General features: G+C 37.7%; 1 protein-coding gene across 1 annotated transcript; it reads left to right on the top strand.

Moving 5' to 3' along the window:
- The first annotated feature begins 4,973 nt into the window (after positions 1 to 4,973).
- Positions 4,974 to 10,617, top strand: LOC125810025 (uncharacterized). Its single transcript, XM_049489541.1, has 3 exons — positions 4,974 to 5,223; positions 5,355 to 5,451; positions 10,194 to 10,617. The coding sequence occupies exons 1-3, from the start codon at positions 4,974 to 4,976 to the stop codon at positions 10,615 to 10,617; spliced, it is 771 nt and encodes a 256-aa protein (XP_049345498.1).
- The last annotated feature ends 13,330 nt before the right edge of the window (positions 10,618 to 23,947 follow it).

Genomic DNA, 23,947 nt, shown 5'->3' with positions numbered 1-23,947 from the left:
TTGGTGATTTTTACTTTGAAATTCAAGTTGAAATTCTGGGATTATTCTACTGTACTACGTAAGTTCATGATTTATTCTTCAAACATTATGAATTGTGTTATTGCTAATATGGGCAACTAAATCCACAACTAGGGTTGTGGGAATCATGAGCGAATAACGAAGTATGAATAGTAACTAAGTAATTTCCAAATATTGTTTTGCATGCATTGATAATTCTTTCGTCTAGAAGTCTTTTTAACGGTGCACAACGTTAGAACTCACCTTGTTGCTACTTGCCGGACCAAGGAGGTAGTTAATAAGAAAAGAATTATCAACATAAATTTAGTGTGATACTATCTAATAGAATTAATGTTGATTGGTGCAAGGGTGAAAACTAAGCCTTACATCGATGTGACGTCTAATATGAGGTAATGGTAAGGGTTAGTAAATTATACACACGTAGCCAGACCAAGGTGCGGGATGAAATTCTCTAGATGCTGGACCAAGGATTTATAGATACATAACTTATCGTTTTGCATGTAATACACTAGGAAGGGATTGTTATTACTAGGATTACAGAGTTATGAGCTTATGGGGAACACGTATGCCCTAGTTTCTTTCTCAACTTGATAACAACAAAGTTTGAATCTTATTTACTAATCACTTTCATTATTTCCAAAATTTGTTACACAAATCCCCCCTTTTACTTAGATGTCTCAGAAATACATTGGCTAAACGAATATAATCGTTATTGAACTTAAGTCTATTTCATATTCCTCGTGGGATCGACCCCAACCTACAAATTGGGTTCTTTACGTTATAACGATCGCTTATGCTTCTGAAAAGAGGTGTAATTTGAGCGTATCAAATTTTGGCGCCGCTGCCGGGGAGTAAGGCTTTTAGATTAAGTTTAATTGCATTATCAAACTTTAGTCGAATATTTCCTAATTTTACTTTTTGTTTTGTTTTTGTCTCTCTCAGGGTCTTACTCTAGTGTATGCTAAGTACATGGAGCCAAGGCAAACCACTTACTCCCTACGATCCTGAACTGAATAGAACTTTGCGGAGAATGAATAATCAAAGAGTTCCGGTTAACCCTATTGGGGAGAGTTAGGTGAATGTGTTTGATTGCAACCTCCGAGGGTAATTGATGCGAATAATCAGGCACCAGTTGAGAATACATTGGGAGATGCACTGAGGGAACAGGAACCACAAGGACCACGTCTGCATGAAAATTTTAGGTTCAACCTTAATATTGCTGATTCTGATGGACCTCTTCTCCTACCGCCTCTACCTCAGGGGCATACATTTGTGGTGACTAGTAGCTTGATGCAGATTCTTACAGCAATGGGCTTGTTTGCGGGGTTGCCAGCGGATGACCCACATGCTCACATAGCCAAACTTAATCATGTCTGCAAAAGTTGTAGAGGTCGACCGGATTGGGATATGAACGTCATTGGATTGCGTGTGTCACACCAATCATTGACCAGAGATGTTGTTGTGTGGTTCAATGAACTCTCTTACAAATCAATCTATACATGGGAGCAGTTGACAAAGGAATTTCTAGCAAGATTATTTCCAGTGTCCAAGAAGTTGAACAAGAAGGATAAACTCAAAAACTTTGTAACATTACCTGGAGAGTCTGTGAGTAGTTCTTGGGATAGGTTCACTGCCTTCATGAGGGGTGGCCCGAATCACCGTATTGATGATGAGTCACTGAAGGAGTACTTCTACCGAGGACATGATGTTAATGGTAAGGCAGTGCTCGATACTATTGCGGGAGGTTCATATGGTGAATGCACTTTTGCACAAATTACAGAGAAAATGGAGAAGATATCTCGAAATAATAAAGCTTGGAGCACTAGAAAGTCAGACACTGGGAGGAGCACATTCATCGTTCAAGCTGCAAACAACCATCCCGCAGATGAGATTCGCGAGGAGATGGCAGAGATGAGAACTAAACTAGGGTTAGTGTTAAAGCATGTGACTGAAGGAGTGGAGAAGGTAAATATTGTGAACTATTTGACTAGAACTCCACCACCGGCAGAGGACTATTATTTTGAAGAGGATGCTTATGCGGTGAATGAGCAGACGAGGGGTTTCCGACCAAACGCCCAAGGTTCTAACACGGATAATTGGCGCCAAGGTCAAGGAAATTAAGGTCGGAACTATGGAAATTACAACCGCAAGGGTCAATATGTCTGAGATGGGAACTACATTCACGACAACAATTACAACTGGAACAACGATGGCAACAAAAACGATCGGGCTGGACCTCATGTTCCTCCTCGAAATCGGGATTCTGCTCCTAGGAAAAAGAAGGTAATATGTCACGTTTTGAGGATATGATGCAGAAAATGATGAGGAGGTTTGACGCGACTGATAAGAATGTGAAGGAGATGTGAACTGACTTGTCTGGTATTGGTTAAAAAGTTGACGCCCACGCAGTCTCGATCAAGCATCTTGAGCTACAGATGACTTAGTTGTCGACTACAATAAACCCACGTCAACCTGGCACTCTTCCTAGTAATACTATCCAAAATCCAAAAAATGATGGACATTGCATGGCAATCACGACTCGAGGAGGTAAGTAGACCATTGATCCACCTATGCCGTCTGGGGTAGAAATTGATGCTAGTCAAGATGATGATGTGGTTGAGGTGTCTGGAGAGACCGAGAATGCGACAGAGAAGGAAGATGAGGTAACTCAGAAAGTTGTCCCCATAACCAGACCTCCACCTCCTTTCCCACAAAGGTTAGTGAAAAAGACTAAAGAAAGCAAATACCGCAGGTTTATTAGCATGTTGAAGCAGCTTTCCATCAATGTTCAGTTGATAGAGGCTTTGGAGTAAATGCCTGGGTATGCAAAATTTATGAAGGATATGGTGACCAAGAAAAGGGTCGTGAGCTTCGAGGATGATGATAGATTGCAACATTGTAGCGTTATTGCTACTAGGCCCCTTGTGCAGAAGGAGGATCCTGGTGGCTTTACTATTCCATGTACCATCAGGTTGTTGCATTTTTCTAAGGCATTGTGTGATCTTGGGGCTAGCATTAATCTGATGACATTGTCGATTTACAAAAAGTTAGGTTTGGGAGATGCAAAACCGATTGCGATGCGATTTCTCATGGCCGACAGAACTATGATGAGGCCCATAGGTGTGCTCCATGATGTACTAGTGAAAGTGGAGTCGTTCATCTTTCCCGTAGATTTTGTGATTCTTGACTGCGGGTTGATTTTGAGATTCCCATCATTTTTAGGAGACCATTTTTAGCTACGGGGTACACTTTGGTTGATATGGAAAAGGGGCAGATGAAATTCAGACTGAACAATGAAGAGGCAACTTTCAATATTTGTAGGTCTATGAAGCAAAGTAGTGAGCTCCAATCGGTATCGGCGATAACCTATAGAGTTGAGAGTGTTTCTGAGGTGCAGGTGTAGGAGAGACTGAGTGTTGAGGCATTAGCAGCGGTTATGATGAACTTCGAAAGTGATGGTATTGAAGAGTATGACGAACTGGTCGCCGCACTTGATAACTGTGAATATCGGTCAAAACCAAAGAAGTTGGAGTTGGACATGAAAAATCGTGAGTCCCCACCTGCGCGACTGTCTGTTGAGGAGGCACCAAAATTAGAGCTTAAGGTTCTACCACAGCATTTGAGGTATGTGTTCTTGGGAAAAGATGATACTTTACAAGTCATTATTGCGGCTGATTTGAATAGGCAACAAATAGAGTGTTTGGTTGCAGTATTGAAGAGGTTCAAGCGAGCCATTAGGTGGACTATTGCGGATATTATTTGGATTCCTCCCGGTATTTGTTCTCATAAAATCCAACTCATGCCGAATAACAAGCCTAGTATTAAGCACCAAAGAAGATTAAATCCGCCTATGGAAGAGGTAGTTAAAAAGGAGATCATCAAGTGGTTGGATGCTGGAGTTATCTATCCCATTGCAGATAGTAGTTGGTTGTGTCCTGTTCAATATGTGCCCAAGAAAGGTGGGATTACTGTGGTTCCTAATGAGAGAAACGAGCTTGTTCTAATGCGGCCCATGACTGGATAGAGAATCTGCACGGACTACCGGAAGCTAAATACTTGGACAGAAAAAGACCATTTCCCTATGCCATCCATGGATCAGATGTTGGATAGACTTGCTGGTAAGGGTTGGTATTGCTTTCTTGATGGTTATTCGGGCTACAATCAGATTTCTATAGCTCCAGAGGACCAAGAGAAGACCACTTTCACTTTCCCTTATAGGACTTTCACCTTCAAACGGATGTCATTTGGGTTGTGCAATGCTCCAGCGACCTTCCAGCATTGTATGATGTCGATATTCTCTGATATGGTGGAGGACACTATTGAGGTATTTATGGATGATTTCTCTGTGGTAGGTGACTCTTTTGATCGATGTCTGGATCATTTGGCTGAGGTGCTTAAAAGGTGTGAAGACTTCAGCTGGTGCTAAATTGGGAGAAGTGCCACTTTATGGTGAAAAAAAAGATAGTTCTAGTTCATCGGATTTCTGAGAAGGGCATTGAGGTAGATAAAGCGAAAGTTGAGGTAATAGAAAAACTTCCTCCACCTATCTCTATAGGAGGTTCATCAAAGATTTCTCAAAAATTGCACATCCATTGTGCAAACTGCTCGAGAATGAGTGTAAGTTCTATTTTGATGATGCTTGTCTAAGAGTATTTAGAGAGTTGAAGGAGAAGTTAGTTAATGCACCTATCATTATTTCACCGGATTGGGGACAACCGTTTGAGGTAATGTGTGATGCGAGTGGAGTGGCACTTGGTGTGGTATTGGGACAGAGGCGAGAGAAAATTCTCCATCCTACTTACTATGCTAGCAAAGCTCTAAATGTGGCCCAAAAGAACTATACGGTAACTGAACAAGATCTTCTTGCGGTGATTTTCGCATTCAAAATTTTTTTATCATACTTGCTTGGTACTAAGGTCATAGTGCATACTGATCAATCTGTATTGAGGTATTTGATGGAGAAGAAGGATGCGAAACCAAGGTTTATTAGATGGGTATTGTTTCTACAAGAGTTCGACTTTGTGGTGAAGGATAGAAAGGGGACTGAACATCAAGTTGTTGATCACTTGTCCAGATTAGAGGAAGAGGTGATGCTAAAGTTTGGTGATAGGGCTGAAATCAATGATGCTTTTCCGGATGAACAAGTATTGGCTACTTCTCATGCTTTGATTCCTTGGTTCGCAGACTTTGCTAATTATTTGGCAGGTGATTTGGTGCCCCCGGATTTGTCTTTTCACCAAAGGAAAAAGTTTATGCATGATGTGAAGAAGCTCTTTTGGGATGAGCCCTCTTTGTATCGTAGTTGTGCCGATGGATTATTCATCGTTGTGTGCCAGAGGTCGAGATGATGGGTATACTAGAGGCGTATCATTCATCGCCTATTGGTGGGCATCATAGTGGTGTTCGGACTGTGCATAAAATTTTGCAGTGTGGGTACTACTGGCCCACCATCCACCAAGATGCTCATGATTTCGCCAAGTCTTGTGACCGTTAACAAAGAGAAAGAGGAATTTCAAAGCGGCAAGAGCTTCCTATGAATCCGATTTTGGTGATTGAGTTGTTTGATGTATGGGTAATTGATTTTATGGGTCCATTTGTGAGTTCACATGGGATGAAGTATATTCTTCTTGCAATTGATTATGCATCGAAGTGGGTGGAAGCAGTTGTGCTCCCCAACAATGAAGGTAAAAGTGTCACCGCATTCTTGAAAAAGAATATCTTCTCCAGATTTGGTACACCTAGGGCAGTTATCAACGATAAAGGTTCCCACTTTTGTAATAAGTTGTTCAAAGCGCTAATTGAGAAATATGGTGTCCGCCACAATGTAGTCACTCCTTACCATCCGCAGACTAGTGGGCAAGTTGAAGTGTCCAACAGAGAGATCAAACAGATTTTGGCAAAGACTGTGAATGCTAATAGAACGGATTGGTAAAGGAAGTTTGATGATGCTTTATGGGCCTATCGCACTGCATACAAGACTCCCATAGGTATGTCTCCTTACCAACTTGTATATGGGAAGTCTTGCCATTTACCGGTAGAGCTAGAGCATAAGGCTATGTGGGCGATGAAGAAGCTAAATTTGGATTGGGGCGCCGCATCTAATCAAAGAATGAATGACTTGAATATGCTTGATGAGTTTCGCCTAAAAGCTTATGAAAGTTTAGCCTTTTACAAAGAGAAGATGAAGAGGTATCATCACTACAAGAAAAAATATTATTTAAGACCAGCATTTAGGGACGAGTTAATAATCTCTTCTCAAAAAATACATGTATTGGGAAGAGATAATATTCCCGTCCCTAATCTATATGTTATTGTGAAAGTGCAAAATCTAATCCCTAAAGAAATTACAATCTGGTCCCAAATTCTAAATGTAGTGGTGAGAAGCGGGAAAAAGTGAATTTTTAATTTTAATAGAAACCCATCGGGCGCTAAAAATAAACTTCATTAACTAAAACTCTTTGAAAAAAGCCTCTATTTTTTCAAAACAGCACAATTACGACACTTTTTTTTTTTTTTCAGCACACAAAAGCCCTAAATCGATTTCATCAAAAATCTCTGTAGCAGCTGTGCAAATCGCAATTCTCTTAGAAAAATGTGCTAATACTCTTAGTTTCATCTGATCTTTCCCAAAATAGGCAAAGCACGGGTTGTAGGTCATGAAGTTCTATCTTCGTCTATGAGTTGATTTTCATCTAATCAATTCTTAGGTATGTCTCCTCTTCAGCGTTGATTTGGGTGTTTTTCTTAATTCCCTTTAGTGTTTGTTTTGTTTGAATTACTCTTTTTGTACTTCTTCACCAACTGGTGGTTTTCTATATCTGTATAACTAGAGAAAGATGATTGAGTTGGGGTTCCTAGTTAATAATCTTGTTTTTGAAGTATATGCAAGTCTGTAGCATGAAATTTGCTCATTGAATTGTAGATTCGAAAGCGCGCCTTTGACAACATAATGCCTAAGTGAAGAGAGCAATAACTAGTTATAAGAACACAGATCTTTCATATGTCATCTGCATCATTAACATTTTTTTCATTGCAATTTGAACAAACTCTTTTTATGAGCAGCAATCTAGTTCTTAATCCTCTGCTTTACTTTTTTGAGTGCTGGAAAGGTTTCTGATGCTAACAATATCTTGAGGTTCTTAGAGAAAGTGTCATAAAGCATGTTATAGTCCTCTTTGTTCTCTGTAATTTAAAGGAATAGTCCAACACAATTCTTAACAAAATTCTTGAAAATAGCCTTCAAGATCCAGGTCTGCTACAACATGTTCTGCATATGTTAAGAGGAAGTTCTTCTACAGTGTCTTTCAGAAAGCTTAGATATTCAGGCATCAACTCATAAAAGTAACATTTTAAAATAATCAGACGATTGGAATACGTAGAAATTTGTTTTTGAGACACTTGGAGTAAATAATTCATGACTATAATATGCGTTCATTTAAAGTATAATTGTGTAAGCTATATTAAGCAGCAAGAAATGGATCACATATGGGTAATTAGCGCGGTAACAATGTAGTCTTCACGCTTTGATGATTATTAACACATTAGATTGTGACGATGGAGAATTTAATTAGGTCTATGAGTACATATAGTTTGGATAATATTTCAGTTTATTGGCCCCTAATTTCTTTGAGAATTTGCATTTTAATAGTCATTTGAATCTTATTGTTTTAGAATACAGGCAAGCAGCAAAAGAAAATCAACATATCGAGCTAAGTTGACAACGCCTCATCATATTTGTAGCTAGCAAGCGTATTCAACAAATTATATTTCATCAGGTACTATAAAAAATATTTTCCTTCTCTCCATTGTAAATAGCTACATAAGCTGGCGTAATAAGTTATATAGAGTAGAAAATGCAATACACAAAATCAATGGCGATGTCTCAAATTTACTTCCTTGTCTTTCTTTTCTGGTTCCCATTACGAGCACCTTCTTTGGTAACTTTTCTTTCACTTCATGAAGTTTAGTTTTGCGCCTTTAATTTGTTTTCTTTTTCTAAAGAGAATGTTTATGAATGTTGTTTGGCATGTTTAATTGATTTGTTGATTTGTGTACATCGTCTTCTTGCTCTACTTTCAACACTTTTCTCTATATAGCTATTGGGCAAGGTGGTGTTGTTTCCTGCACATGTAATTTTAGAAGCATCAGTTGCTTAACAGAGGAACCATTAGTCAACTAAACTTCTTTACACTGCTGAGCAATTTCTTCATTCTCTATTTTCACACATTTCTCTGCATAACTGTCGGGCATATTGTTGTTGTTGTTTGTTGCACTTGCGATCCAAAAAACATCATATGCTTAATCGAAGAATCATAAGTTAACTAGACTTCTTGTCGTTGCTACACATCTTCTTATTGTTCTATTTTCACACACTTCTATGCACAACTGTGCGTAACAAGACTTCCTCTGTTTTTTATTTTATTGCATTAGAATAGCTAATAAGTAAATGAATATGAACCCCCTTGATGAGTGTTGGCTAGCATATATTGTCTTCTACTTGTAAAGTATTTCAGTTGGAATTTTTACACATCTCAACCTTGTAGGCTCTTATGATCATCAGATACCAATGTACTCATCCATCAGGTGTCCTACATATCTACTCACTACAATCATTTCTCTCGCTCAATACTCTATATATGTTGTATAAAATGATCAAGATGTTTTCTCCAATTATTTGTGATCCCAAAACTAATAAAAACTAATTATGTCGCCATACCATTTGTATAGCTCTAAACATAGAAAACATGTAACACATGAAGCTTATTTACCGAGGCTTTCGTAAGCTTGGGTACAACTTAAGTAGCAAACTATAAAAGTACCACCAGAACTGATATCAAGCTTTAGTCAACTTTTTAGAACATCTTAAGCTACTGTCTACACAACTCCAGTAGATTGTTATGTGATCACAACCCTCCATAAAGATTGCTCATTATGTTAAATCTTTATAATTTCTTAATAGTGTGTATTTGAGTATTCTCAATTCTTTCAATCCAAATCCTCTGAATATTTTTTTAGTCCCCTGCTACCTGCATTTTTCATCTAAATTCATTTTTAAGTTGAAGTGAACTTCTCCCAATTACCTCACTTTTCTCGAATATTTTTTTTGAATTACATTGTAGTCATCACCTCTTCCTTAAGATACCAGAGGACTCACAAAACCACTATTAAACTTTTGAAAATTTAGATTTTCCTTGCCCCTTTTATTTAGTTAGTTCCTGTTGATTGCATGTTCATTTTTGCCTTCCTACTGACTTAACCATCATTGCCTCATAAAAATTGGCAATGAAGAATTTTCAGCAACATCACCATCATCTGTAGAAAATAGTTTATGCTTCAATTAGCTATCAATGCACCTTTAAACACATGGAATGTACCAGCAGTTGGTTTAAACTCTACTGTGATAGCTAAATCAAATTACTTACTTGTAACACCTCTATTTTGAGATAGTCTCGATCCCATTATTGACCTCACCAAAATATGTTGAGCTTTTTTGCAAGTTAGCAATAATCGTGAAGCTTATGAAAACTCCCTGAAACATTCTAATAGAAGTTGCACATACCTCACCTTTGTAGAAGAGGAAAAAGTCATCAGTAAAACAAGTCTAAGTGACATATGTAGACATGTTTTAGGAAAGTTGGAATTTTGAATTTGTAGTTTCAAGTGCATTTTCTGTTAGTTCTTCGTATCGCGGTTCCAAACGATTGCACTCTTGGACTTCAATATGATGAATCCATCAAATGTTATGGTTGATGCATCAAAAAGCTTTTCTAATAATTTTCTTATGTTATTGTATCTTGTTGTTATTTCTGGAGAATTGATGAATAGTACACTTTTGCGATAAGCGCTTTAACAATTTCTAGTGTAGGTTTACATAAATTATTATATACTAATAGTTACTTATCATCTTTGTGAAATCTTGTTCTTACAGATTTTTGTAGATTGAAGTTACAAGTCAAGATTAAAGTTTAGAAGATGCACATGCTCATTATTATTTTGTTAAGATCGTTATGTAAAACTTAACAAACTCTAGCTTGGGATGTTAGTTGATTAAGTATTTCACTGAGCAAATATTGAAACTATATCAATCATCCTTTTGTATAGAATTTTTTGTTAGTTGAAATTATATACTCACTAATGAAATTTATTCATTTTATGATATGAAGTTGATGTACCAGGGGTCGTATTGCAGCACTCGTGGAAGGACAAGTACTAATAGCTTACCAGGGCCATGATAGGACAGTACCTCCTAATGCGAATATTATTCATGGGGATGTGCATGATCGTGTCAAGGGGGATGGACCAGCTCAGGCTCCACCTAGTATTATTTCAACCCCGGTCCTTCAAGATACCTTGGCTCGTATTTTAGGACTTTTAGAGGGGATGGCTCAGGTGGGAACATTGCTTGTCACCTCTGATGCCTCACAGACCCGTGTTGAAGGTCAGACTCCAAATCCGATGATTTCTCTAGATTCTCAGAATCAGCCAGCTGCTGCTATAGCTCCCTGTTTAGATAGTATGGAATTTCTATGTATTGCATCACATTTGGCGAACAGGCCTTCCATGACCATTGATGAACAAAAGATGTTTAAGAGGTTCTGACTAATGAATCCCCCAACTTATATTGGTGACTTAACTGAGGATGCATATGAATTTATAGTTAGTCGTCATGAGAGGTTGCATAATCTTGGATTAGTGAAGTCTCATGGAGTTGACTACACAATATTTCAGATGACTGGCTCTGCCAAGTAGTAGTGGGGGCATTATATTAGTAGTAGGCCAGCTAGATCTCCTCCACTATCATGGACTCAGTTTACTCAAGTATTTCTAGCCAAGTTTGTTCCACGCAGTGAGAGGGAGCACAAGAGGGCCGAGTTTGAGGGTTTGGAGTAACATGGTATGTCAGTCGCTAAGTTTGAGGGTAAATTTCATGCCTTGGCTAGGCATTCTTTGATGATACTTCCCACCGAGTTTGAGTGGGTGAGAAGGTTTGTTAAGGGGTTGATTATTTCGATTCGTCCGGGAGTTTCTCAAGTTTTTGCTTCTGGTGTTCCGTTCTATAAGGTTGTGGATGCAGCTAAGGAGTTAGAGATGATTCGACGTGAGAGATTTGAGCAACGTAAGGGAAAGAGGGCCCATCATTCAAGTAATTATGGTGGTGCTCCGCCAAAGAATCGAGGTTACTCAGGGAGATGTTATCACTCTCAGTCCAGTAGACCCATTCATGTTGCTATACCAATTGAGGTTGATTACGCTGGGCATAGTTCTTTGAGTTTAGTGCATACGTCACAGGGTTTATCTTCCAGACCTGTAGGTCGTGGAGGGTATTCTGGTCATTCAGATTTCTCTCATCAGCCTACGTCTCGTAGAGGTTGTTTGAGTGTGGCGATATGGGACATTTTATGAGAGATTGCCCTAGGACCAGACGTGGTGGCTCGCATCAAGGTTCTCAGGCTTCGACTTTCAGGGTTGCACAACCTCCAACTAGGGGAGGTGTACAGAGTAACAAAGGTGTTTCTCATTCAGGTAGAAGTGGTTCTCCTTCTGGTCGAGGTGGTGGTCGTGGAGGTCCACAATTTGAGGGTGGTCGTTCTCACTACTATGCTTTTTCGGGTAGGCCAGAGGCTAAGACTTCAGATGTTGTTATCACAAGTATTATTCTGGTTTGTCATCGACCAGCTACTATATTATTTGATCCAGGCTCCACTTATTCTTATATGTCAACATATTTTACTTCGAGTCTGGATATATTATGTGAGTCTCTTGATTTGCCGGTACATGTTTCTACTCCTGTTGGGGATTCTGTAGTGGTAGATCAGGTGTATCGACTATGTATAGTTACCTTGATGGGATATGACACTCACACAGATTTAAAAGTCTTAGATGTGGTAGATTTTTATGTGATTCTTGGTATGGATTGGTTATCTCCTTATCATGCAATTTTAAATTGTCATGCCAAGACAGTTACATTAGCTATGCCTGGAATTCCTATAGTAGAATGGAGAGGTTATCTTAGTCACCCTCATAAAAGGGTGATATTATTTCTTAAGGCTCGTCACTTGGTAGAGAAAGGATGTTTGGCTTAGTTAGCGCACATTCGAGATACTAGCGTTGAGACTGCTATGCTTGAGTCTATTCCGGTGGTGAGTGAATTTTCGAAGGTATTTCTGACAGATTTACCAAGTCTTTCGCCTGACCGTGATATTATTTTTGTATTGACGTAGAACCAGGCACTCAACCTATTTTCATTCCTCATTATCGTATGGCACCGGCTGAATTGAAAGAGTTAAAGGAGCAGTTGCAGGGTTTGTTGAGCAAGGGTTTTATAAGACCGAATGTATCTTCTTGGGGTGCTCTAGTGTTATTTATGAAAAAGAAAAATTGATCCATGCGTATGTGTATCGACTATCGACGGTTGAACAAAGTTACCATCAGAAATAAGTACCCAATACCTCGTATTGATGATTTATTTGATCAGATGTAGAGTGCTTCAGTTTTCTCCAAGATTGACTTGAGATCCGGTTATCATCAGCTGAAGGTTAGGGTAGAGGATATCCCGAAGACAGCTTTTCGAACACGTTATGGCCAATAAGAGTTTCTGGTAATGTCTTTTGGATTGACAATGCCCCAGCAGCTTTTATGGACATGATGAACTGAGTGTTCAGACCGTACTTGGATTCGTTTGTTATTGTCTTCATAGATGATATGCTGACATACTCTCATAGTAAAGAGGAACACGAGCATCATTTGAGTATAGTGCTTGGGATTCTGAAAGAGAAGAAACTCTATGCAAAGTTTTCAAAGTGTGAGTTTTGGCTTAGTTCGGTAGCATTCTTGGGACATGTAGTGTCCAAGGAGGGTATTTGGTGGATCCTAAGAAGATTGAGGCAGTTAGAGATTGGGTCAGACCTTTTTCAGTTACTAAGATTCAGAGTTTCTTAGGCCTTGCAAGTTATTATCAACGGTTTGTAGAGGGGTTCTCATCCATTGCATCCCCATTAACTAGATTGACCCAGAAGGTAGTGGTTTTCCAGTGGTCTGATGAATGTGAGGTGAGTATTCAAAATCTCAAGACTTTATTAACTACTACTCCAATTTTGACCCTACCTATAAAGGGTGAGGGTTTTGTTGTATATTGTGATGTTTCTCGAATTGGTCTTGGTTGCGTATTGATGCAGAAGGGAAAGGTGAGAGCTTATGCTTCGAGGCAGTTGAAGATCCACGAGAAGAACTACCCTACTCATGACTTGGAGTTGGCGGTTGTAGTGTTTGGATTGAAGATTTGGAGGCATTACCTTTATGGGGTACATTGTGATGTGTTCAGGATCATCGTAGTCTCCCGTATATATTCAATAAGAGGGATCTCAATTTGAGGCAACTAAGGTGGTTGGAGTTGCTCAAAGACTATGACATGACTATTCTTTATCATCCGGGTAAGGCAAATGTGGTAGCAGATGCCTTGAGTCGAAAGGCAGTAAGTATGGGTAGTCTAGCCTTGTTACAGGCTGGTGAGCGTCCTTTAGCTAGGGATGTCCAGTCCTTGGCCAATAGCTTTGTGAGGCTTGATATTTCAGAATCTGGTAAAGTTTTGGCTTATGTAGAGGCTAGATCATCATTGTTGGAGCAAATTCGTACTCAACAGTTTGATGATGGTGATTTATGTAAGATTCGAGACAAGGTGTCAAAGGGAGAAACCATGTAACGACCCTAAAAATGAACTAGTGAAACTAGAGCCTCACATGTGAGTTTGGAGTTGAGAACTTGATGAAATGATGAAAAATGGCTTTTGAAGTTTAGTTTAAAGAGATTTGAGGTCAAACGTCAAGGAATGACCGTGACGTCCGGAAACTATTCATTTGAGCTAGTGAGTTGTAAGGGTCAACTTTAAATAGTCATATCTTTTAGCTCAAAACGAATTAGGTGAACCATTACCTATCCAATTAAAGGTCTCCGAGTCCTCTTTCCAACGCCACTGAGTTTCCCCAATTCCGACTTTGGAGTAAAAGGTTATGGCATAAATAGTGAAGCACTGTCCAAAAGGACGAGTTTAGACGGGTTTAGTGAACACTTTTAAGTTTAACTTTGTGGGTCCTTAATTCTTTTCCTAAGTTTAGTCCCTATTATTCTTTGCCTTTCCTAGCAATTATAAAACCCTTTTTGACCAAAATTCTTCCATTTAAATTACTCCAATTAGAAAAAAAAAAAATCCTTCCTCTTTCATAAAGGTTCTCTCTAGAACCCCATGGAAACTCAAGGTGAAAGATGGAGCTAGGGTGGATGGTGGCTACTGATTTCTTCTCCAATTTCGTCTGGTTCTTGAAGATTAAGGTATGGGGACTCTTCATCTTTGATTCCTTCTTCAATCAAAGAGTCAATCCAAAAGATTTCAAAAGTTGTTCAAAAACTCAAAATCCTAATTTCGATTCTAGCATGGGTTCTTGCATTAAATGTTTTTAATGATGATTTATGTTATTATTGATGGTTTTAAGAAAGGAAATTCCATGAACCCATATCTTTGCAAATTTCCTAAAGTTGGCTTATGAAGTGGGGTTATTGTTTATGATTGAATGATAATAGAATTATGCTTGAATTGAGTTGAATAGTTGATTTCTATTATTATCTATGCTTATCTATTGTGAATTATTGGAGAGTTGAGGAATGATGATTGTGGCTTTGGAAAAGGGTAAGTTGGCCTAACTTCATTGTTAATGTAGAATTGATATAGAATTTTGATAGATTGATGTGTGATCCACTTATGGTGGAGGTGTCTACTTATGGAGTGTATTATGATTATGGCCTTGAAGGCATTATATGAGGAATTGAAGTGTTGACATGAATCATATATGTGAATGTGATGCAAAGGATTGTGATGAGGTGTTTAGGTAATATTCTAATTGGAATTACGTATAACTTTAAAATGAGATGAGGGATATATATATAGGTGTATATGTATGCATTTTGGGCAGCACACAAATTTTTGGGCAGCACCTTTGAAGGACAGCTGCCCAAGGGATAAACATCACTTGTTTGACTATATATTTTCACCCCTCCTTTAGTAATTTCGTTTTCCTTTAAGCCTTAGAACCTTAGAAACTTATCTAAATAGATTGTTCTTCAAAATCACAAGAGAAAACTTGGTTCTTTTGGCTGGAATTCGAGACACACACTTCTTTTTGGTAAATGACAAAATCTGTTTCCGAGCTGGGTAGTGTTTGGTATTTTATGCATATCTCTCGATCTAGAACTTATTTTGCAATGAACAAATATGATTTGGAAATCTAACTTGTATACCTACAACTCTTATGTTTATGTAAAATGCTAATTTAATTGTTATGGATACGAAATATGGGACGCAACACAGGGCAAGTTCTGCCCAGATTTCGGAAATTGAAATCCTGCATGTTCAGCTGTAGTGTTTTGAATATATCTTTTTGTACAAAATGTATTTTGTGGTGATTCTTGTTTTTTTGCAACCTTAAGAGATGTAGTTACATCTTTCATGAAGGTTATAAAGTCTAATTTTACCGTTTTCTTGTTCAAATCTAACTTGCGACTTGGGGTACCAGGCTGGACAGATTCACTGTTTTGGGAGCACATTTGTATTTGTACATGCTAGACTTACTTGCGATGATGATCCTATTTTACGTCGACATTACTGAGCTAATAGAAGTTAAATAAGTTATGTAATTATATTTTTAAGGTTATATATACTCGTGTACAAGCTGAGAACCTTTATACGTTGGTCGGGCTACGATTTGAATTCTTGATGTTTTGTCGGACTGTTTCTATGCTAAAGCCCGAGGTTTGTGTATAAACTTGTACTTGTACTCTTGTTATTTTCTTGTATATTTGAAGGGTTATCTTGATACCTTGGTTACTTTTGTCACTTGGCATTGTCATGTTGGTATCCCTTAAGGCATTAAAGATGCTTGTGTAACTCGCCCACTTGTACAGATTGTTTGATCACCTAGCACTCTTGTTGGGACCTTGTCCTTCTTGTGGCTGTGACTTTGTCACGCTTGGCATGCCTCTTGATTCGGATCACTTGCCGTCTTGACTCCGGATTTTTAGTTCGTCTTATGAATGGAAGTTGTCCATTTTAAGTACGAAGAAAGCCATTTTTAATATGGTTCTTGGTTCTCTTGATTATTGGGCTTTGACCCTTCTTGATACAGGGCGTCAACCCTTCTTGATACTTGATCGTGCTTGGTGTGACGACATGATGTATATATTGGGCGAGTCTTGTTATTGAATCTCTTGGAAATTGGTGCTATGAGCATTCTTGACACTTGGATCTTTAAGTGTAGAACTTGATGCCCTTAATGTGAACTCTAGTTTACTTGATAGGTTCTACACCGTGTAGGTAGTAGTATGGGATGCTATCTACACATGACACGAGTAGCCTTTGAAGGTGCTAAAGTGAGTTCTCTAAGTCTATATGACTAAAGTGTGAAGTCCCTTAAATGCATGAATATGTCCTAAATGACTTTAAAGAAGAATGTTGACTAATTGTCTAAATGATTTGTTGAATAAATAGCTTATGTTAATGAAGTGAGTTACTTGGTATGTTACCTTGAAGCATGATGGTTCTTGTCTATAGTAGCCTTGAGGAACACTTAGGTGTGTATGAAGAGGTTGTATGGGCGGTCATTTCATGTCTCACTCAAGTGTGTCTTAGGGTAACTTTAGATAAGGGTCCTTGGATGATGAAATGAGTTACGTGGTGAAAATGTTGAGTATGTCTATAATGTGGTTAATGTCTTATATGTTGGTTGTGTTCTATAATATGTCTAATATGTCAATGTTCATGAAGTTTTACTAAAATGGCATAAGGCATGACTTTCAACCAAATGTCCTTTTTAGCATGTTTTTGCATGGTTTCCATACTTAGTACTTAATTGTGCTAACCCCTTTCTTTCCCTTTTTGGAATAAAGTGTAGGGATTTGGAGATGATGACATGTCATGGCTATTTGATAAGTGTTGAAGATGAAGACTTGGTGAGTCCTCATATATTCGAGGACAATACCCAATATGTTCTTTTATGTCTTTTTAGTATTGTTTAAGTTGTGTATGGGATTAGTCCCGAATTTTGTACTCTAAAGTATTAGATGGTTTTGAGACATCATGTATAAAGTCTAGAAAGTCTTCTGCTTGCTATATTTTTTTTATGAAATGTTTTCTTGGTAAAGAAAGTTTTTAATTCCTTATGGTTTTAGTGTCTATGCGATGAATGAATGCTAAGAGGCTTGTATTAGACCTCTTCGAGGTCGAGTACGCCGGTTACGACTAGGGGGTGCTCCCGGGTCGTGACAAGCCAAGGATGCAATTCTTGATAGTGAGGGAGTTTTGAGGATAAAGGGTCGTATTTATGTTCATAAGACAAGTGACTTGACTAGATTGATCATAGAGGAGGCACATAGTTCGAGGTACTCAATTCATCCTGGGGCTACTAAGATGTATCGTGACTTGAAGCAACGTTATTGGTGGTGTCGTATGAAGAGGGACATAGTAGATTTTGTAGCTCGGTGTTTGAATTGTTAGCAAGTAAAGTATGAACACCAAAAGCCTGGAGGTGTAACTCAAAGGATGCCCATACCCCGAGTGGAAGTGGGAGCGTATTGCTATGGACTTTGTGGTAGGGTTGCCACGTACCTTGGGTAAGTTTGATGCTATATGGGTCATCGTGGATCGATTGACTAAGTCTACACACTTCGTACTAGTTGGACTACTTATAATTCAGAGAAGTTAGCCAAGATCTATATTTGAGAGATAGTTCGTTTGCATGGGGTTCCTATTTCTATTATTTCAGATCGTGGCACACAATTTACATCTCCTTTCTTGCGATCTATGCAGAAAGAGTTGGGCATTCGGGTGGATCTTAGTACAACATTTCACCCTCAAACTGACGGTCAGTATGAACAGACTATTCAGGTTCTTGAGGACATATTGCGGGCGTGTGTGATCGACTTTGGTGGTCACTGGGATTAGTTCTTGCCATTAGCAGAGTTTGCTTACAATAATAGTTACCATTCGAGTATTGAGATGCCACATTTTGAGGCTTTGTATGGTAGGAGATGTCGATCTCCAATTGGTTGGTTTAATGCATTTAGGGTTAGACCGTGGGGTACAGATCTGCTGAGGGAGTCCTTGGACAAGGTTAAGTTGATCCAAGATAGACTTCTCATGGCTCAAAGTAGGCAAAAGAGTTATGTAGATCAAAAGGTTCGTGATTTGAAGTTCATGGTGGGAGAGCGGGTTCTATTGAAGGTTTCGCCCATGAAGGGTGTGATGAGATTTGGAAAAAAGGGCAAGTTGAGCCTAAGGTATATTAGTCCTTTCGAGATTGTGGAGCGTATTGGTGAGGTGGCGTATCAGTTGGCTTAGCCACCTGGTTTGTTGGGTATTCATCCCGTATTTCATATTTCGATGTTGAAAAAGTATCATCAGGGTGGTGCTCATGTGATTCAACGGGATTCGGTGTTACTTGATCAAAATTTGACTTTTGAAGAGGAGCCGGTAACCATTTTGGATAGGCAAATTCGAAAGTTGAAGTTGAAAGAGATTTCTTCAATAAATGTATCGTCCAGTGGAAGAGGCTACATGGGAGATCGAGTCAGACATGAGGAGTAGATATCCTCGACTTTTTGAGCGTTCAGGTGCGTTCTATTCTTTTACCGTTTGAGCACGAACGTTTGTTTAAGTGGTAGATGATGTAACGACCCGCTAGATCGTTTTGAGAACTAGGACTATTTTGACTCTCCCCATAAAAAATTTAAATGAAAATTTTGAACTATTCGATAACTGTGATTATTTAATTAGCGGGTATTTATCAAATAAAGTAAAGTATCTTTTAAGTTGGTAGTTAATGGGCCAAGTCCATAATTTATTTAATGGACAAATTACTTAACTACACTCATTTACTTACCTTAATATCCATTTATCCCTTCTTATTTCAAAATTTTCAAAAATCTCTTATTTCCCCCAATTAATAAAGTCTGTAAGATACATAAAGATTTCCCACCTTTTTTACAGCCAAAACCTGTGTATCCCGTGTACAACGCTATGTATCCCGCGTGTATCTCGTGCACAACGCTATGTATCCCGCTATGTGGAATATATCGAACGATATGTATCTCGTGCACAACGCTATGTATCTCGCATGTATCTTGTGCACAACGCTATGTATCCCGCTATGTGGAACTTATCAAACCTAATGTATCATGTGCACAACGCTATGTATCCCGCAAACATCATTTTTAAGGGATTTTTGGTAAATAGAAAACTAGAAGGGATAGGATGTTATTTAGTACTTATAATATGTGGTTCCTATAATTTATACTTATTTAATATCCTTACCACTTGGCCCACGTATACAATTAAACTAAGTAAAGAGGGGTTTAATAATTTCTGAGTCATAACTAGAAACAACAAAACTCAAAATAAAATAAAATAGAAATGAGGGCACTTTACGATTTTGATATCGAAGAAGACGAAACTGCTCAGGTAAAAACTCTTGCCAAAACTCCAAAGTATATTTATATATATCTTGATTTTTGGAATGTTGGGCGTCACTTATTGCTTTATTGATTGGTGGAAAATGGTTGCAATTTAGTGGGTTAGGAATCAGTGGCATAGGGTTGAAAATTTTAGACTTTTTGGTTGGAAAGATACAGGAAAAGAATCAAATTTTTGGATTAGTTGCTGCAACACGTGATGGTTCTGTTTGGGGGTAGAAAAATTGGTTAGTAGGAAAAAAATTAATACTTGGCAAAACAAGATAGTGCAATTGAATTCTGGGTACTTTCGTTTTTGTTAAGGTTACATGGTGGGAATTATTTGGTTTTATAAATTTTGAAATTTTCTAATAACTATTACTTTATACTTGAAGTTTAATATATGGATATAGGAAATTAAGTTTGGTTATATTTTATTATACGAATATTCATAGATTTATGATATTTGGAGGGGTTGGAGCTTAACTCTAGGCTTGATATTTAACAAATATGTGTCTTGACATATCAGTTGACACCAAATTTAGGAGTTTGATTATATATTATTATGAGTTTGGATCTAGGCTAGACCTACAGTAACACGTGGCAATGAACTCACTTGTTTGAGAATATTGCATATTTGATAGATTGGGAAAATTTTGAAGCCTTACGAAAGGGAAAGGGAAAATCTTGAGGATTCGTGATATGTGTTCGGCATTCAAGGTATGTTAAGACTTGCAAACTTCATTGAAGGACGTTTTTTTCTAATTAAAGATTAAAAATGAAATAGACCATGGGTAAGGGCGAAAGACGGGGGTCTCGTATCAATGGTGTGACGGACATTGGTATGAGTACTGGTGTTATAAAGGGAAAGTTTATTACTATAGAATGGGGATTGTAATCCGAGAATGTCAAAGCATATGGGCATTAGCTGATATATTATTGACTTGATTTATTATGTGTGATTGTGTTATGTATTGAACCTGTATACTTGTGATAGCTAAGGTGATTACATGTCATATTGACATTTGATTGAGATGCATTATCATCCCTTTTCATTGATATCACATTGTGCACATGCATTGACATGAGATTGCATATAAGTTGGGCACGTGGAGATCGTCTGTGCTGGGGATGGTGAGATATTAAGATTATAATTTGGGTAGGTGGAGATCATCCGTGCGAAAATTATTTAATTTTATGATAGTGCATTGGATCGTCCGCACAGACACATGGAGATCGTCCGTGTTGGTATATGGACCTCACGAGTCTCCCATGGGTCATGAACTCTCGATGTATTTTCGAGGAGTATCGTGTATATACGGTTGAGAGAGTACTTGGCACTGAGGCATATCATTTCATGGTGTCATACTGCATTGCATCTCATGACATCCTTCATTCTTGATGATTATATGTTTTATTGGTGGTTGGAAAGTACTTGATATTTGATTTACTTCTATTTGTTGACACTTGACTGGTAAGTATAGTGTAGACTTGTATAAGTAAATAACTGATTTTCTTATATGAACTCTCGTCACTACTTTTTTGTTGTCGGTCTATGAGATATACTGGGTACACGTGGTTTCGTACTCATACTATACTTGTTGCACTCTTTTGTGGTGTAGATTCGATCCTTAATACGACCACCTCTCGTGGAGCTTTTTGAGTCCGACCTTGGAGTATCTTGAAGTTGTGGTGAGCTCCTTGGCTTTTCTGTGGCCCACATCTCCTTTATCTTTTATTTATTCTGTTGTTTTAGTATTCAGACAGGATATCCCTTATGTTTGGATTTGTCATTTAGTTTCAGACTTGCATCATATTTAGAAGCTCTTGTACTTATGACACCAATTCCTGGGTGGTATTTTAGCTTTCCGCATTTAATATTTATAAAGAACTTAGTGTTGGAGATTTTTACTCGTTGTTTACCTTTTTATCTCATTAGTTAGTTAAAATTGGTAAAATATGTTGGGTTGACTTACCTATCGGTGTGGAACATAGGTATCATCACGACTTGTGAATTTGGGTCGTGATATTTTAGTAGCTTTTATAAATAATTTATGAGTTATAAGAATGAGTGACATGATTTTCAGATTTAATAAAGGATTATTTTGTTGTTAAAGAATAGTGGAAAAAAATAGAAGGAAAGAAAAAGAAAATTTATGAGTGACATGATTTTCAGATTTAATAAAGGATTATTTTGTTGTTAAAGAATAGTGGGAAAAAATAGAAGGAAAGAAAAAGAAAATAAAATAATTAAAAAGGGGAAAAGTGCCCTACTAAATGAATAAATAAATAAAATAAAAATAAAATAAAATTAAAAAAGGGCAACTACCCAATAGAAAATAAGGAAAAGAAAAAAAAGGAGTCACAAGTCATATTTGGTTCCTGCTGTTGTGCAGTAACGCAAAGACAAAGAACGTTGACGGAAAAAGAAGAGAGGGAGAAAAAGGGAGGAGAAAAATAGAATTTTTTATGCTTTAGTGTTAAGGTAATGATTCTCGTCCTTTTCATTAAATTTTATGTGATAATGAATAGATTTTTAGGATATAAACCTGTAGAATTTGGATTGATTTAAGAAAATATAGGTCTAGGATTCTTAGATCAAAATCTTGATTTGGGGGTCGAATAACGATCCGTTTTAGTTGAAATTTTGCATGCGAGTTTGTTTTATCACGGATAAACATAATCTGAAAGAACATTTCAGATTTGAATTTGGTGGCTCGGGATAACTTTTTGATCTGATTTTCGGGCCGAAACTAAATTTAGTAATATGGGTGTCATTAGATTCATATTCTTGTGAAGATTATGTATTTGATAGATTGGAAGCAATTTAAAGCTTTATGAAAGGGGAAGACTCAAGTCCTGAAGTGATTGTTCGACTATTTGAGGCAAGTGGATTTCTAAACCCTTGTTAAGTGTATAGAATCATGTATTTCCTTGTGGTATGTGTTGAGGTAATGAGACTTGGTGATGGGTTGACTTGTCCATATTGAATAATTCTAATGATGAAAAAGGGGGAATAAAATGCAATGTGATTAATTGTTGGGGTGTGATGTGTTGAGAATGGTTTGAAAAGCTTATTGACTAATTGTTGATGTTGTATCATGATTGTGTTGTTGTGAATTGTGCATTATTATGAAAATGACCATCTCCTCATTATTTATGTGAACATGTCATTTGCATTGTTTTGAGACATGGTTGTGACAAATGTTATGTGAATTGAGAAAGAATATGAAATTAAAGAGGATGTATCATTTCGAGGGACGTGTCGCGCGCCGCGACGGATACTATATTTCAAGGGACGTGTCGCCCGCCACGACTGATACTATATATCGAGGGATGTATTGCGCGCCACGATGGATACTATTATTGAGGGACGTGTGGCGCACCGCGACGGATGCATGGACAAATATGTCCCCCATGGGTCCCGGACTAAGAGACAACGGGTGTGTATCATTAGGTCTACATTACTATACTTGACATTGCATTTCATTCCATCGCACATCTTTATCATTGGTGAACTGATCTTGTGTGTTGCTGATTTTGTGAGTGCCTTTCTGTGGAACTTGTGATTGATGAATATTGAGTTTGTTGTTGAGAATATGTAATGGTTAGAATGTTGTTGTTGAGCTGTGAGCTATGTAAATTGTGAATTGTTAGGTTTGACTGGTTTTATGCAGGTAATAGTTGTGATTGATGAATATTGAGCTGGTTGTTGAGGATATGTAATTGTTAGAGTGTTGTTGTTGAGTTGTGTGCTGTATAAATTGTGAACTGTTAGGTTGGACTGGTTTTATGCAGGTTGTAGTTATGGAGGTTCGGTTGGGGTGTAAGGAGTACCCGTATTCTATTTCCTTAGTTTGTGTTTAGAAGTTTACTTGCTGAGTACCGTGTGGTTTGGTACTCACCCCTTACTACTACATTTTTTTGTAGGTTACTAGCTCGGACCTTTGTGATATTTTCTCTTCTCCTTGTCCAAGGCTTCTTGTGGAGGTTTGTGAGGTAGTTACTTGTCATTTCAACGGACCTTCTTTCTCCTTAATTATGATCTTGTTCTATTCTAGAAACAATGTCATTTGAGACTTGTATTTTCTTTCAATTTTATTATAACACATTAGAGGCTTGTACACGTGACAACCAGGTTTTGGGGTATTTTTAAGTTGATTATAAATTTTCGCATTTTATTGTAAAGGCTGAGTTTTAGGCTGACTTGTCTTGGTGGAATAAGACGAGTGTCATCACGTCCATTTTTGGGTCGTGACAAATATTCTCTCCCTTGATTTTCTTCCTTCTGTTATTAAATAATTGTATACTTTCAAATTAAACAAATTAATAAATACATAAATCAATTAGATATATAACAAATTAAATATTAACACTTTTGATAAATATTGAAAATGTGGATAAGAAATCCTATTAAATTCTAAAATATTGACATTTT

Source organism: Solanum verrucosum, unplaced genomic scaffold (assembly GCF_900185275.1).
Source record: "Solanum verrucosum unplaced genomic scaffold, falcon-dt-bn FXZP01000241.1, whole genome shotgun sequence".
NCBI classification, from domain to species: Eukaryota; Viridiplantae; Streptophyta; class Magnoliopsida; order Solanales; family Solanaceae; genus Solanum; species Solanum verrucosum.
Note: the sequence above shows the minus strand (reverse complement) of the source record. Positions and strands in the feature narration are given on the sequence as shown.

Excerpts from the sequence above, each read along its gene's own strand:
- LOC125810025 (XM_049489541.1), top strand. The coding sequence starts at position 4,974 with ATGGAGAAGAAGGATGCGAAACCAAGGTTTATTAGATGGGTATTGTTT. Across the intron at positions 5,224-5,354 it reads CTTTGCTAATTATTTGGCAG|AGGTCGAGATGATGGGTATA; the intron begins GTGATTTGGTGC and ends GTTGTGTGCCAG. Across the intron at positions 5,452-10,193 it reads CATAAAATTTTGCAGTGTGG|GGGTCGTATTGCAGCACTCG; the intron begins GTACTACTGGCC and ends TTGATGTACCAG.